Source organism: Elgaria multicarinata, chromosome 7 (assembly GCF_023053635.1).
Source record: "Elgaria multicarinata webbii isolate HBS135686 ecotype San Diego chromosome 7, rElgMul1.1.pri, whole genome shotgun sequence".
Lineage (NCBI taxonomy): Eukaryota > Metazoa > Chordata > Lepidosauria > Squamata > Anguidae > Elgaria > Elgaria multicarinata.
The window spans coordinates 96100567-96117712 of NC_086177.1; the positions used below are offsets into that span (position 1 = coordinate 96100567).

At 42.0% G+C, this 17146-nt stretch overlaps 1 protein-coding gene across 1 annotated transcript; it reads right to left on the bottom strand.

The window, feature by feature from the left end:
- Positions 1-1254: 1254 nt before the first annotated feature.
- Positions 1255-16856, bottom strand: SLC30A8 (solute carrier family 30 member 8). Its single transcript, XM_063131325.1, has 8 exons — positions 16777-16856; positions 14474-14670; positions 9837-9983; positions 7458-7611; positions 5027-5219; positions 3692-3797; positions 2759-2893; positions 1255-1400 (listed from the first exon to the last, which is right to left on the bottom strand). The coding sequence occupies exons 1-8, from the start codon at positions 16854-16856 to the stop codon at positions 1255-1257; spliced, it is 1158 nt and encodes a 385-aa protein (XP_062987395.1).
- Between the last annotated feature and the right edge of the window lie 290 nt (positions 16857-17146).

A 17146-nucleotide genomic window follows, 5' to 3' on the forward strand; every position in this document is an offset into this window, starting at 1 on the left:
GGACAGCAGACTTAGCAGGAACACAGGTCACCTAGGCAGGATCTACACTACTGCTTTATAATGGCATTGAAGTGCACTGACAATTGTTGGGGCACATGACACATACCATTTTCAAACCACTTTCAAAGTGTTATATCCTGCTTGGTGTAGATCTGACCCTAGTCACAGGGTGAGATTTTTTGTATTTCAATTGAATTATAGTAATTTATTTTTTTAAAAAAAATCATCTACACATGTCAATTAGAAAATTTTATGCAAATCTGTATCCTCGCTTGCCCTCTTTTTGGGGGGGCAGTGCCTATATGGACACCCTATCCAATGCCCATCTCCCTATTTCCTCCTCCCTCTCCTTTGAGTCACCCCCAGTTCTCCCTTGCGTCATGGCCAATGGGTCACCTCCCTAGTTTCTCTGCTGCCCCCCACTCAAACCCTCACCTCTTATCAAGCAGCAGCATTAGGGTCTGTCTCTTCCCCCCTTTTGGGGGGGCAGGCAGCAGGAAACTGGGCTTCAAAGTGAAATGCTGGTATTTCTCCACCCAACATCTTTACTTTCTAAAAATGACTCTGAGTCCACATGAGGTTCACACGGATACAGGGGAATAAAGATGGCAGCCAGATTTACTCTGTAACCTGCAGGCCTAGAGGATGCCCATGGGTACCACATTGGCTAAGTCTAAGTCATGTAGGCTCTGAATTCACAATGTTGGTACCTGTTGATGGGTGCATAATTGTTGAATCCTCTCCTTCCCTTCATTGTACCAAAGGATGCTTGAGGAATTTGATTTTTGCAAATTATGGTACAGCATCTACTAAAGTAATGTGTGGGTTGGAACTTATTTATTGACTTTCAGTCTTTCTAAACTTTCCAGTGCAATTCTTGGCTCAAAATAGAAAAGGGAATCTAGATATATTTGAATTGCATATTTTGAGAGAAAATATATTTTAATACATGTGTTTAAATACTTATTTATATCTGAATTTTCATACTTATATAAATCAGATAAATGTGAGAACAGAATTTAACGGACATATGGGTAAAAACAAGTGGAAGTGACACAGATCAGAAATAGACTGATTTTCTCATCCCAACTCTAATGTCAGCGGTAAACAAATAAAATCATCATACTGCAATCTACTTAAGGCTTCCTGGATTTCCATTCCACTTGGTTTTGGGTTCAAGAATCTCGATTCATCCAGCACATGTAGAAGCAATTAGCCCATCAGAGGGCTGATTATTAGTGCAACCTGATAACCTCAGTCACTTGGGTCTTGACAGAAGATACAGTCTGGTTTCTGGTGTGCTTTGGGTTCAATTTGAAGGGTGACTGCGTGAAAATTGTAAGTTCCAAAGAGGACTTCAGTAACTTCATTCAAAACCTGCTGTTTGTCTGCAGCATCCACTGCAGGAGACAGACATAAAGAATTCATTGTGTACATTGTACAGTTCTAAGACAAACAATTTCCCCATGGAATTATAGCTTGTTGGAAAATGAAAAAAACAACCTTATTTTCAAGAAATGAATACTTCAAGCATAACTGATCCTTTAAATTTTAAGTATATGCTTCCATTTCCTTTTCTAGATCAGTATTGTTATCCATATTGCAGATGGAAGGGTTGAAGGGGCGGATGATCAGAGAACTGTGGCTACTATAATAGGCAAGGCCACCTTGCAGCTGAGATTTGAACTCAGCCCACACTCATTATTATTTTACACTGGGGCCTAATCTATACCAAGCAGGATACTGCACTATGAAAACAGTATATAAAAGGCAGGAGCCATACCAAGCAGAGTATAGCGGTATATGGTCTGTGTCAATGGGCCCCAACAGTTGTCAGTGCACTTCAATACTGCTATAAAGCAGCAGTGTGGCGCCTGCCTTTTACGCACCACTTTCATACCGCATTCATAGTGCAATACCCTGCCTGGTGTAGATGAGGCCTAGGTCTCAGAAGTAACTCCCTTGGACTTCACTGAGAAGTAGTGGAGGCTGGTTGCTCTAATGTTAGTGGGTTAGCAAATCCGTTCTGAGTTTCAGTCAGAACCAGACACAATTCTAAAGTAACTCCTTTAGATAGGGTGACCATACAAAGAGGACAGGGCTCCTGTATCTTTAACAGTTGTATTGAAAAGGGAATTTCAGCAGGTGTCATTTGTATGTATGGAGAACCTGGTGAAGTTTCCTCTTCATCACAACAATTAAAGCTGCAGGAGCTATACTAGAGTGACCATTTTAAAAGAGGGCAGGACACCTGCAGCTTTAACTGGTGTGATGAAGAGGAAATTTCACCAGGTTCTCCATATATACAAATGGCACCTGTAGAAATTCCCTTTTCAATACAACTGTTAAAGATACAGGAGCCCTGTCCTCCTTTTCATATGGTCACCCTACTTATTATTATTATTATTATTATTATTATTATTATTATTATTATTATTATTATTAATTTATTTATTTATATAGCACCATCAATTAGAGTTATGACCAGTTCTGACTGAAACCCAGAGCAGATTCGCTATCCCACTGACCTTGGAGCCACCAGCCTCCACTGCTGGAATGTACTTGCAGTAAAAAGGAAAAAAGATTGAGGTTGCAACTTTTAAGATCCATGTCAATAAGATTTTAAAAATTATTTTCCTGTGCAGCCTTTTAAAATAAACAAATAATGGGGACAGATAAATAGTGTGTCTACATCAACATATACAAGCTTCACAAGAAATTCTCTGACTGATTCTCTTTTCATCAGAAATGTACTGACCTGTGACAATGTGAGCTGATAGGACTGTCTGGTTCATCGTCAGAGACCAAAGATGAAAACTGTGGACAGACTCCACTTTGTCCATCGCTAGAATTCTCTCTTTTACAGCATCGTAGCTTAGTCCCTTTGGTGTCCCTGCAGAACAGGGGGTAAATGTTTTTCTCTTTCTTCCCGCAAAAGAGCATTGGTTTCCTCTAGTTAAAGGCTTTTCTGAAACTACATTAATTCTGTTGGGAATATTGCAATATCTTCTGCAAATTACTGGAATGAGGCAGTGTTGCAATTAGTTAGTTCCTGGGAATTTTGAGCACAGGATCTCAGTAGCCTACCATGTGGTTCTCTTCTGCCTTTTCTTTTTCTCTGCTTAACTACCTTTCTAGAAAGAGGCATCAATGCTAAATACTTCAATGCCAAGTTTCATTCAGAACCACTCAGAACCCTAAAGGAGCCAGAACCAGCCAGAACTCTAAAGGAACATGCTGAACATATTTTGGCAGTAGGAATCAGCACCTTGGATAGCTCCTTCACAGTTCTGGCTGGTTCTGACAGAAACCTAGAATGGATTCACAGACCTACCAAAACTGAAGTTACCACCCTTCATAGGGTGTAACTAGTGTTGTACATTCATGCAAGAAACTGAAAACCTTATTAGGCAAGCATTCGTGACACAATGTTTTAGAATTGTGGATACAATCACTTTTATTATGTGTTTTATTGTTGTATTTTATACTTATTTATTTATGTTGGTTTTTTCTTTGATATTTTTTAAGCTTTCTTCGATATTCCATGTGGGCAGATAAATGGCAACATGTGTGGAATAACATCTCACATCCCACCTTAATATTCATCATACAAAAAAAGAAAGAAATTCAATTCTGTGAAATTTGATTCTGTAGGAAACCATTGTCTCCACACACACACACAAAACTTTACCTTCCATCAGCACAAGCAAAATGTCCCATAAAATAGTGATGGTGGTTCCCAGAATAAATATGGAAAATACAAATGTGCAGATTGGGTCAGCCATTTTGTATTCTGGCTAGAAAAAAAGAAGATAAACATTGATATCACAACCAAAGAGCAATACAAGGAATGTACATCTGAGCAAGGAGAACATTATTGCTCTGGCAAGGCCTAACACGAAGTGAAAGCCCTTTTATAGTAACTCCTGCTCAAGGGGGCGGGGGTGTCAATGGCCAGACCAGGGCATGAGGATACTTCACAACCAGGAAGCTGCTCTAGCATGTGGTTCCATAACTTATCACATGGGGCACCAGCCCACACAACCGAAGGTTCACAGTTCTAGACCCACTAGGTCCTGACAACTTGCCATGAAGGAAAATATGTCAGACATATAAACAAGCATGAAGTAACGGCTTCAGAAAGGAGATCTCCTCGCACCAACCTATAATCCCAGTTTGTCATTATTATTTCTCAAACGTATAACCTGACTCTCAAAGATCCTGAAGATTGTATGATTTGAAGAAAAAAAGGGGGGAGGGGAGGATTCTCGTAATTCTGTTTAAAATTTTGTGAACCGCCCAGAGAGCTTCGGCTATTGGGTGGTATAAAAATGTAATAAATAAATAAATAAATCATAGTCCTGCAGGAAACAGCTGCCTCTCCCCCAATAATTGTCTTTGGCATGACAAACATTGTTGGGCAAGTTTGTGATTCAACTGCTGTCCAGTATAATGGTGCCCTGCCCTTCAGAGTGGCAAAATGCATCCACCATTTTGATAATCACAGCCATTTTGATTTTCCCAAATGGTGCCTCCAAACTAGGCATTCAATGAAGAAAAGAAAGGTGGCCACTGATTGCATTGGCGATCCGATTCTACACTCCTGAAATAAATTTGCATCCACCACCACCACCACTCCCAGAGAAAAGAAAGGAGAATTCAAACAAAAAAGATTGACATTTGTGAAACATTTCCGAATTGTCCATTGGGCCAGGCCAGCCCTAGTATAGAGGCCTTAAGCTACTACAGTTAAAGAAGAGAAAGAAAGTAAACAAGAAAAGACAACGTGAGGAAAGGAAGAGTGAAGAGAGACACACTATCCTCCTTACAAAGTTAATGCTGACATGAAAAATCTGTTGTGCTTTCAGCAGCTACTTCTATTTCTAGAAATGAGCGGAACTGTCATCACCTAAAAATTGCAACATGTGTCCTGAAGGCAGAGCCAACTACATCTAATGGTTACTCTGTAATGAAAATAGCTGCATCCTTAATTGCAATGAAGGTGAGGAAACTCAATAAAACCGACCTTAAAGAAGATTACGAGTGCGCTAATTAGCACGCTAATGCTCTGAAACAGATCTCCAATGGCATGAACAAAAGCAGCTTGTACACTGGCATTGGTTGAGGCCAACATTCGTTCAGGAGCTGATCTGTGGTCACAGGCCTGATGGGCACCGGGAAAGTTTCCGTGTCCCGTCTGGTGTAGCGTCAGGCTCAGTCTGCAAGAATCAGTGAGATCATTCCTCTTTTGCCCTTTTGCATTTGCAGCAAGTCATTGATAAGGCTGTCAAAATCAGGTTGCAATCGATCTATTAATCTATTTTGCTGCATTTACTTATTTGCTGGAGGTGTTGTTATTTTTCCCATTGCTGTTGCACTGTTTTTTGTATTGTTTCAACCTGTGCTTTAGTTGTGAAGGCAGCTTTGGAAATGGTACATACGTTTTATAGGTCAATCAAAATTACAAGGAAGACACAACACTTCCTTTGCACAGCTACACACACAAGTGCAGAAACAAATCCTTAAAATAAGCATAAAACCCTTAAAATAAGCATAAAACATACAATTTCTGTGTACTGTAACATGAGTCATGCCATAGTAAACCCTATGTCAGTGATTCCCTCTCTTATTTCTTGAACATAGGTCAAAGGTAATCACAGGCATTGTTTGCACATCCTAGTTGGAAGGGTTAAAGGGAAGGGCTTTGGCAGGCAGGGCAATCCCTCCCTCTCTCTCTCTCTCTCTCTCTCTCTCTCTCTCTCTCTCTGAGCTTCATCCCACCTACCCATTTCCCTTGAATTATCCCACTTTGTTTCCACAGCGTAGGAAAACTTCCTGTGGTTGTTGTCAGTATAAACACAGTTACCATAGGCATGTTAGCTCAGAAGTAACCCCCACTGTGTACCAGGGGGCTGCTTCTGCAGGTGCCCCGGGGCTCAGGTGCCTTGTCGCCTCCGTGCCTCTTCTTGCTCCTACTCAGCGGCGCGTGCCCCGGGAGGGATTTTTGTTTCGTTTTTTAGTTTATTGAGATGAAAGTTAAAACCATACACCTGCAGCTCTCTAAGGAGGATTTGTGTAGACAGAGAGACTGAACCTGCTTACTGGAAGAACACTAACTTTTCATCTCCCTCCCCAGCAGGCGGGACCAGATTTCTCTTGCCCTCCTTTTTCTTTCTCCCCCTCAAGAAAACCGAGACAGGATTTCCTCATTGTTGTCTCTGACACCTGACCCTCCCACCGATCCCTGTTGTTGTTGTTGTCCAAAGAGCCCAACCAACACGCGGATATCATCCCAGGCGCATTTACTCAGAAGTAAACCCCACTGCATACCAGGGGGTTATTCCAAAGTAAGGCTGGTATACCATACAATGGCTCACTGCCACCGCCACTCACCCTCCCTCCGTCCCTCTCCTCAGCACTAGCTTCCTTCCACGTGCCCCAGTGTCCGCTCGGAGTATAAGAAGAATCGCACTTTCAGCGATCCTATTCTTGTCACTTTTTTGCGGGCGGGGGGGAGCATAATCCTAGCGGGGCACATCAGAGTACTTTGCCTGCAATCTGTCATGGTTGCAGATTATAGGGTAAGCGTCATAGGAATCCTTTGCATTGAATTCGATGTGTATGCAGAGTATAATGCTGGTGTGATAAATCTCTCTCTCTCCCTCCCTCCCTCCCACTGGACTGCTGAAACCTTATATCTTGTGCCCAACTGCAGTGATGCTTAAGTATGTATAAAGCACTCCTACCTTGCTGCACTTCTTTCTCCCTCTTCTCTTCTGATCTCCTGTTGTCTTCCCAATTGTCAAATGTACTAGCCACGAAGAGTTTACAATCTACTCTACTGTTCTACATTTCTTAAATTTATCAAGCACCATCTAGCAGTGGAGGCTGGTGGCTCCGATGTCAGTGGGGCAATGAATCCATGTCAGGTTTCAGTCAGAGCCAGCCAGAAGTCTAAAGGAGCTGGCCAAGGTGCTTCTGTAGCATGCTTTCCATAGGGTGGCTTGTTAAGCATGCAATGGGACTTGCTAACCACTCCAAATCACCCAACAACAAACCCTGGGTTCTCAAGGTGGTTTGTTTGAGAAAAATAAGCCACACATCATGGTTAACAAGCCACCCTGGCTGCAGTCAGACAACACCATAACCCATGGTACAACAACAACCCACACTCAACCACTGAGTGTGGGATAGCATCTTGTGTGAACCCAGTCACTGGATTTGCATTATCTGAATTGGCCCTGAGTAACTATCCAAAGTTTACAAAGCATTCACCCATCTGATTCCAGTTTAGGAGAGCTCCATTTCTTTGAGGGATATGCCAAGGTACATATGCACAGCCTCATAAAATAAATTATTATAAAAGGTGGCTGTCTGTTACGAAATCACATTTTATTGACATGGCGATGTTCGTTTGTAATCATCATCATCATCATCATTATAAAAGCAGAACTTACATTATGTTGGCTAATATGGCACAGCCGGATGTAATGAGCATCACTGTAGCTTCAATTTCATAATGTGGGTGCAGCAGCCTCAGGATGGCTAAATATGTCAACACACCGGTCACCACCCAAATGACGATCATTGACAGGAAAGCTCCAAGAATTTCTAGTAGTTCAAATAACCATTAAGAATAATTTCCCTAAAATATGTGGTCAAGTCAATGAAAAGCTGTTACTATTCGATTATTTTGATGGTCATTCCATTGCACCAGGCACCCATGGGTAGTGTAGTACTGTGTAAGAATCTCAATTCTGTAGCCTAGCTATAGTTATCCATGCTCTGATAACCTCTCGCTTGGATTACTGCAATGCGTTATACGTGGGGCTGCCTTTGAAAACGGTCCGGAAGCTTCAGCTGGTACAAAATAGGGCAGCAAGGTTATTAACAGGGACTGGCCGGTGAGATCACATTATGCCAGTCCTTTTCCAGCTTCATTGGCTGCCAGTCCAGGTCCGGGCCCAATTCAGAGTGCTGGTATTGACATTTAAAGCCCTAAACGGTTTGGGGCCAGGTTATCTGAAGGAACGCCTCCTCCCATATGTACCTACCCGGACCTTAAGATCATCTACAGGGGCCCTTCTCCGTGAGCCCCTGCCAAAGGAAGTGAGGCAGGTGGCTACTAGGAGGAGGGCTTTCTCCGCTGTGGCACCCCGGCTGTGGAACGAGCTCCCCAGAGAGGTCCGCTTGGCGCCTACACTGTACTGCTTTCGTCGCCAGCTGAAGACCTTTTTATTCACTCAGTATTTTAACACTTAATTTTAACTTAAATTTAAATTTTACTGTTTTAACTCTGTATTTTAATCTTATATCAACTTTGCTGTGTGGTTTTATCCTGGTTGCGCTTTTTATACTGTATTTCGTAATTGTGTTTTAACCTGTTGGGTGTTTTATTGTGGTTTTAATTTTTGTGAACCGCCCAGAGAGCTTCAGCTATTGGGCGGTATAAAAATGTAATAAATAAATAAATAAATAAATAAAATTCTCAGCTTTCTCACCAAACTCCATTTTCCCAGAATTTCGTTAGGGAAGCCATGACAGTTAAAGTGCCACAACACATTTATTTATTTGAGAGCCTTCTCTGCAGTGGCCCCACACCTTTATAACAACCTGCCATTGGAGGTCTGCCATGCTCTGTCATTGCAGGTTTTTAAGAAGGCCTTGAAATATTTTTACCATGGCCTTCTTATGATATGACTGCTGCTGTTGCTGCTATTGTTGCTGCTGGTTTTTATTGTTGGCGTTTACTGCTTTTATTGTTATTTTATTGTGTTTATATTTTATTGCTTTTAATATTTAAATTGTTTTTATGAATTTTATTGCTGTAAGCTACCTTGGGAGAGCATCTGCCCTGAAAGACAGCCAAGAAATGTTTTAAATAAATAAATAAAATAAATAAAATGTATTTACATCATTTGTATGCCATACAATTAACAATGCCCTCTGGACGGTCAGCATGTAAAGTTAAAAACCATAAAAAGTAATGAACAAGAAAACCAAATGGAAAAATAAACAGCAATACCCACAGTACAAAACTAAATAAAACCAGCAACAGCAAAATGTTACATTAGCACAGCAGAGCTAAAAATGCTGAAGAACTTAAAATGATCTTAAAACACCTGGGAAAATAAAGAGGTCTTCCCTTGACACTAAAAAAACCTATCTATCTATCTATCTATCTATCTATCTATCTATCTGTCACTGGCTCTGTTCAGAAGCACCTTAAACCACAGTTTTAACCATGGTGGTTAAGCCAGAAAGCCAGGCTGTGTTCAGAAGACACCTTAAACCATGGCTTTAACCACGGTGAATGAGGCCATGGTTTAAGGTGTCTTCTGAACGGGGCCACTTTTTAAGTGCCAGGTGAGCATCTCTGGGGATGGCATTCCACATTGGGATACCACCACAGATGGCATGCACATAACTGGTTGTGAGAGGGAAAAATATCCCTTAGAAAATTGAATTACTTTAGAAGTGCTTCCCCAAATATTAATCACATATCTTTTGCCAGGGTCTTTACGAGCAGTCAACAGCCGAGAGGCCCCAAGTTCAAATCCAGTCCCCTGCCTGTCCCTGCCCCAAGTTGGTAACTTAAAGGTAAAAGAGATGTTAGCAAAATGGCAACTGTAGTAACAGGACTTGTAACCCAGATGACAGGCTACCCAGCAGATGGTGGCCACATCTGTTTCCCCCCTCTTCTCAGTGGGGCTCACCAGAAAAACTAGATGCTGAGTGAGCAACAATTGGTGTTTGATCTCTTCATCCTATTGATTGGTAACAGGAGGAACTTTTCCTATCTTGCATGGTCATACTTCATGACATTTAGTGCCTACCTGCTCTGTGCCATCCGTATGTTAATCTCTTACTGGGAGGTTTAGAAGACAGCCACAGAGAGAAGATGCTGATCAAGAAGCTCATCAAGTCAACCAAAATGTGGGCAGCATCCGTGATGATTGCGAGGCTCCCTGCGATGTGGCCACCTGGGTCAAAGCAAACCATGTTGATTTCTGACCCCAAGCAAACAAAATAGCTTTTTTAAAGAATCGCACAAAGGACACAGAAGAGGGGTAGATTTTCCACCACTTGAAACTATATGTCAGCCTTCCTCCAACCTGTTGTCATCCAGATGTTGGCCTTTGGCCATGCTGGCTGGGGATGATGGGATAGTAGTCCAACACATCTGAAGGGCATCAGGTTGGGGAAGAATAACATATGTTTCCCTTGCAGTGGTAACTGACCCATGCCTTGAGGAATGTTACAATGGATGCTGGTTCTTCCGAGTATAATGCATTTGCTTGGGCTCTTGCGATCATATCTGAATATTCTTTTCACTTCTAACTGCAAGAGCTATATTCCCAGGCCAGAGCTACATACATCCTACACACATACTCTCTCACACAAATATTGTGCCAAAAATGCACACTTTGCTACTATATCAGATAAAGAACTGCTCTTTGTTCTGTACAATTTTGAACTTTTCTACACAAGGTATTTATAATGTGTTTCTCATTCCCTACTTGTTTATGAGTTGTTTAGATGATGCTGTATCCCTCCAGTTTCACTTCTGTTTTTACACAGCATTTTCGGCGAGTTCTTTTAGAGCAGGGAAAATGGGATATTTAACTGTAAAAGTGAAAGAAACTGCATTTTCCATTTGCAGAATTGCACTATTCTGCTATACCACAGTGCCACCTAGAGGTTATGTAGTGGAAAAGCAGGAAAGAAAATGGTCTTGGTGTAGTGCTCAGATTTCAGTTCTGTGACAAAACCAAAAGTAGATACAGCGGGTTAACAGTTTTGTGTAGAAAAGCTCTTATTGTTCAAATATTTGTTGCTGTTTTAAAAATGGGTTTTTGGCAAGGAATGAAGTGATGGAAGGGAATGGAAAGAGAGAAAGACAAGACTGCAGTGCAGGTCTGGGTGTGCTTTCTTGGGGCAACGTCCTCTCAGTGGGCCCCTTGGCCTGAGTGGGTTCACTTCCTCCTCACTGCTGTTGCCACAGCCACTTGCTTGATCAACTGGCACCAGCTCCCAGAGGAGGAAATATAGGTGGCAAGGCATTTTTATTATTATTATTTTATTATTACATTTATATCCTGCTTTTTTTTATTTCACAAGGAACCCAAAGTGGCTCACATAGGCCTCCTCCTCTCCATATTATCCTCAAAACAAAAACCAGAGCCATGAAGCTCACTGGGTGACTTTGGGTGGGTCACTGACTCTCAGGCTAACTCACAGGGTTGTTGTGGAGATAAAATGGAGAGGATGAAGAGGACCATAAAAGCTGCCTTGGGTTCATTGCAAGAGGGGAAAAGGTGGGATATAAATGTAATAATGAATGAATGAATGAATGACCCCACGAGGTAGGTTAGGTTGAGAGTCAGGAACTGGCCTAAAGTCACCAGAGTGAGCTTCATAGCCAAGTAGGCACTAGAATAGGGTGACCATATTTGGGAAACCAAAAAAGAGGACACATAGTGTGTGTGTCGGGAAGCAGCTTTCTGAGTCCTGCAGAAAGTACGTTATTCCCCCGCCACCTTAAAGAACCCGATTGGAGTGGAGGAGGGGAAAGGATTTCATTCTGCACCACCACCATCCACTCCAATTGGGGCCTTTTCTATAAAGTCCACGAATGACCCACTTTCCTCTTTAAGACCTCAATTGGAGCTCGGGGTGGGGGAATGATGTGCCTCAAGAAAGCATGTCATTCCCTCCTGCCATGCTAATGGCAGCCTTAAAGGGGAAGGTGTGTCATTCCAGGATATTATTGAAAATTATAGAAAATCCTCCCTGACACTATGGAAAGAACAAAAACCAGGACAAATCCGTGGAAATCCTGACAGTTGGTCACCCTACACTAGAACCTGGATCTCCAGAGTCCTGGTGCAACACTCTAACCACTACACTACACTGGCTCTCTTGGAGGTTACTTTGGAGGTTACTGCACCTTCTCCTTACCTGGAGGCACTAGGGACTGGAAGTGGGCCCCTTTCTGGTGTGGAGGCATCTCTGCAGGTGCCTACAATGCCCATCCCTGATGTTGGCCTGTTCAGTTAGTACTTTTGGGAGTGGGAGAGACCATTCATGACTGAGATTATCTTTGAACCAGAATCTTTCCATCCTAAAGTTCACATTCATAGAGCCCCTTCTTGCATTATTAGGGCAGCATGGTAGATACTGCAGAATGTCTCCTTCCTGTGCCACTAGGACAGGGCTGCAGAACCTCTTTCAGCCCAAAGGTTAAATTCCATTTTGGAGAACTTGTGCAGAAGGACACTGCAAAAGGAGATAGGAACAAGGGCACAAAGGAAAGGACACAAAATACCAGCCTTAGGAGAAGCATTTCAAACCTTAATAATTGGGAGGAGGCACATGAAAGCAAGGGAACCATGAAATTATTGGTGGTTGGAGAAAAGAAACCTAGAGGGCCAAGTAAGGACCCAGGAGGACCACATTTGCTCCCAAGCCTAAGGTTCAAACAACCCTCCACTAGGAGCTTTTCTGCGCAAGGTTTTTATTGCGCACTTGTCACTCCCTACTCATGGTTGTTCAGAGGTTCTTTAGATGATGACATCATGACCCTCCTTTGCTTTTGTTTTTAAAGAGTTTGTTTGTTTGTTTTAGACAAGAGTGAATGTGCATATTTGTGCTATTCTGCTACACCACAGTGCCACCTAGAGGTTATGTAGCAGAAAAGCAGGAAAGAAAACACTCTTTGTGTAGCACTTGGAGCTCAATTCTGGGAAAGTAGATAGAGCGGTTTAACAACCTTTCGTAGAAAGCCCCTAGGATAACATAAGAAGCTACAAGAGCCCATTAACGTGCCTCTTTCCCATGCCAACAATGTCATGTAAGAAGGGGACCTGAGACACTATCGCTTGCACTTGCTCTTAAGAATGGGATGGAAAGATAACGTTTTCTCTCCTTACTTTAAAGATAAATGCTTCGTGCAGAATAGCAACTTCTTTCATTGTTTTGTAATGAAGCTCCCAGCTAATGGCACTTGTGATTGAGTGATACTCACAGCAACTGTTTATTGCTTTGCCCACAAACACAGCAGTAGGAATTGTCAGTCAGTCAGTCGTCAATCATCCAGCAAGGGCAGTCTAGACTGATTTTTTTTCTAAAAAAATTAAAATATGGCTCATTCATTGCCATAGTTCCCAGAGACTGCTGTCTCTACCAGCATGGGATGACTGGTTTAACAGAGTTTAACTCTCCTGTTTGCTGCTTAGGTTGTCATTGCCAGAACTGAAATGCTGCACAAAAGAAAAAAGAAAGCCTTCTGCTGTTAACAAATCATCTGGCCACTCAAACACCTTCCAGGCTTCAGCCTGCTGTTTATATGAGGTTGTTCACCTTGCGCCGCTTCAACAAATGACTAACTGGAGTTAAGAAGCACGCAGCAATACCCCGAAAGGATCGTCACCTGGAGCCAAATGAATGACACGCATAACTGCACAACAGATTCAAGCTACAGCCCTGTGTAGACGTTCATCGAATCACAGTGAGAATCATGTGAGGAGAAGACTGGACCGCCCCTCAGTCACATCCTCAACAAGAGACATCGAATTACATTATTGCGCATGGGTTTGGTGGCAGATTGAGAGGCTCTTGCCTGGGGGACACTGTGTAAGAAGTTTTGTCCCAATCCTGCAAACTTCCAGCGGTTCGGAGGTAAAACAGTGCCATTGCTCGGGTTGGAGGACAGAAGCGAACAGGGGGCAGAGGGGTGATTCAAATTACACACAGTAGCTTAAGAAGCTACTCACAGTAGCTTATTGGCTCATTTGCATACCAGGGGATTGTGAGCTATTTAGAAGATAAGCTACTGGGAGTAGCTTATTAACCCATCATGGACTATTATTATGTTTGGACACAGCCATTATGACGGGGAGATGGAGAGATCCTATATTTCCCAAAGCCCCCAGGACCTGCTTAATTGAATAGAGCTTCCATATTGCTGTAATACCTTTCTTAGGCCAACCCAAAGTTCACAAATGTTTTCTGTGATTTTTTTGGTTGGTCTAATAAAGGTATGAAGGCAGCATGGATTTTGGAAATTTTCCACCCTCCAGTTCTAGCCCTGCAGACTACCTTTGCAAAAAAGGGAGAAATGAATACAGCTGCAATCCTATACACGTTTACTTGGGAGTATTGAATCCAATGTGGCTTACTTTTTGAGTATGTCCAATGGGCTTTACTCCAATCTAAATGTGTATGGGATTGCAGCCTCTCACTGATATAGTGATTAAGATTTCTTCAATTGTTTCTTCAATAGACACATGTGCACTGTAGCAGGAGCTACACTACTGCTTTATAATGGTATTGAAGTGCACTGACAACTGTTAGGGCCCATTGACACATTCCATATACCGTTTTCAAACCGTTTTCAAAGCATTATATCCTGCTTGGTGTAGATCTGGACACACAGACACACACATGACAGACAACAATAGTAAATTTTCACCTATGATTTCAGCAGTCATGAAGATGATGCAGACAACTGATGCTGCACAAAGCTTTCGCCTGGCCTTGCATTGCTCTCTTTTTCTGCTCTCATGGGCCTTTGAGTAGGTATGGCAGTGACGCACTGAACAAGACCCAGGATCTTCTGCTTCCTCGTGGTGGTTTGTGGTATTTGAATTATTCTGCAGCAGATCACTGCTATGTGAGGTAGAGGAAAAGAAAGCTGAAATTTACCCCCGTTATTTGTAAGTAGGGCTGCGTATTCTCCCTGTACTAGCCTCCTTCCCCAATTCTGTGCCAAAGAAAGTAACATTCTGTAAGCCTTACAGTCTAAGATGAATAAAATATAAGCCCCCAACCCTGCAAGCTCTGTCTGCCTACCTCTGGCATCTAGGCTTTTATCCGACATTGACCACATACATTCATGCTCATCTGTGTAGCTACAAGGACTAGAGCCTGGCTTCTTTTAATCAAAGCAAAGACATCTGAGATCCTTAAGATGCAGGTTATATGTCAAACTGGAAATGAATTTATGTTTCTTTAAAAATCAAACACCCATTAAAAATACTTTGAGCCTGTGGTGTATATATGTCCGAACCCTTCGAAGCCTGTGCTGTTTGTGTAGTTCTATTTCATTAATTTATTGGCCTGCTTGTTTTATGAACCACTATTCAGAGGGACCTTGAATCAATTACGTGCCAATAATGCTCTCCAAAATCTTTTTACAATTAATTGGGCTTCCTATGCTACAATAAATTTGCTAAGCACAGAACTGTTTCTGTCTGCCCTTGACTGGGGTCGATGAACCATTGATATCATTACAGTGTGACTCAGATGGAGGTATATAAAATCCATCAATCTGAAGTGAGGCATGGATGAGTGTGTGTGTCAATATTCCTTTGATGTGACTGTGATAAATAACAAAAATGAGTATGATGGTTATAAATTTGATGATAAATGCAGATATTCACATATGTATAGACTTACAGGGTACATTTATCAATGATAGTTTGTGCCTCCCCCGCTTCATTTCATTACCTCAGGTGTGACCCACTCAAACCCTTTCCCACATTGTGGCTTCATTTTTTCCATCAACTGTTAGCACCTGGGCAACAAACACGTCATCTAGTCATTGCCTTCCCCACTATGGTCACGTGTATTGTATTCGTATTTAAAATGCAGTAATTATCTCTACATTTTCACACACACACACACACACACACACACACACACTCATATGCAAGTGCTATGCAAAACTATATCATTTTTTGTCCTCTTTTTTGGTGATACCTAAGTGGCCACTCTACCTGTTCTACAATTGTCCTGATCTTGGAAGGGGCCTATAAGGCCATTGAGTCCAACTCCCTGCTCAATGCAGGAATCCACCTTAAAGCATACCTGACAGATGGCTATCTACTGCCTCTTGAATGCCTAAAGTCACCCAGGCTAGATCTACACCAAACCATTTTAAAGTGGTAATGTAGATCTTGCCCCAGTGGACTTCCATGGCCAAGTGGGGACTAGAACCCAGATTTCCTGACTCCCAGTCCAACACTCTAACCACTACACCACACTGGCTTTGAGCATTCATGAGGCACTTGAACAGTTTAAAGTCAAGGGACGCTTTGTTTTCTTCCCTCTTTGGAGGAATCCATTTTGAAGGACAGAGTGATAAGCAAGAGGAGAGACGGACAGCTCTTGACTACTCATAGAGCTGGCTTTGTAGTCTCTATATGCTCCAAGCTGAGTGCCTACCAAGGCTTTAGAACTTGCCAGGGTGTTTCGTTTCCTCAGGTTCTCCAATATATGAAAGTAAGACCATCCTGATCCAATGCATTTTTTCTTTTACCCAGAAATAACTCCCATTTTGTTCAAAGTACAATAAGTTCCAAATTAGTTCATTGACAGACTGGGGAATGCTGGGAGTTGTAGGATTATTATTATTTTGTCTGTCTAAACACCAATAGGATTCTGTCCTTAGAAATATTTGGAAGGAAACCTATCATAGGAAAAGGGAGTGGGAACCAAGTTTAAGTAAAAAGGAACTAAAGTTTTAAATACATTAAATTCAATATTTAAGTTAAGTGGCTTAAAATTATATAGGATGGGAAAATATAATAAAAACATTTAATCTGTAATCCATAATTTACTTATCCCATGTTAATGAGACTTTTGAAGTAAGCAACGTTACAGCTCACAGCAATCCTAGAACTGAGATTTGTTTTAAAGCAATAATGAACTTGCTTGTTTCAGTATTCTTCCAAACATAAACTGATAGCACAAAATAGGTACATTGTTGATTACCTGTGGAGAGTCAAGGAGTACTTCTTGCCAATTCTACCATTCACAAGGCAAGCCTTTTCAAGGCCTTTCTTGGTTGCCATGATGGTCACCTTTCTCCCAAAGATGTCACTTTTTGGATGCTGAAGAAGAGTTAAAAAACCACTGCCCACGTTTCTGAGATAAATTCTGTCTCAAATCTTCTCAAGAGACCCAATACCAGTGCAGTTGGTTAGAGGGCATCTGTAACTTACACAGAGGTTGAATATGATCTGTTGGAAGGTCTCTGTAGCTTAATGGATCCCTCCTTTCTGTCTGCCCCCAAGTGACACAATGGGAGCTCTTTCCCCCCTCACAGAACATGAGAAGAGTCTGCAGCGATACCTTTGTGCGC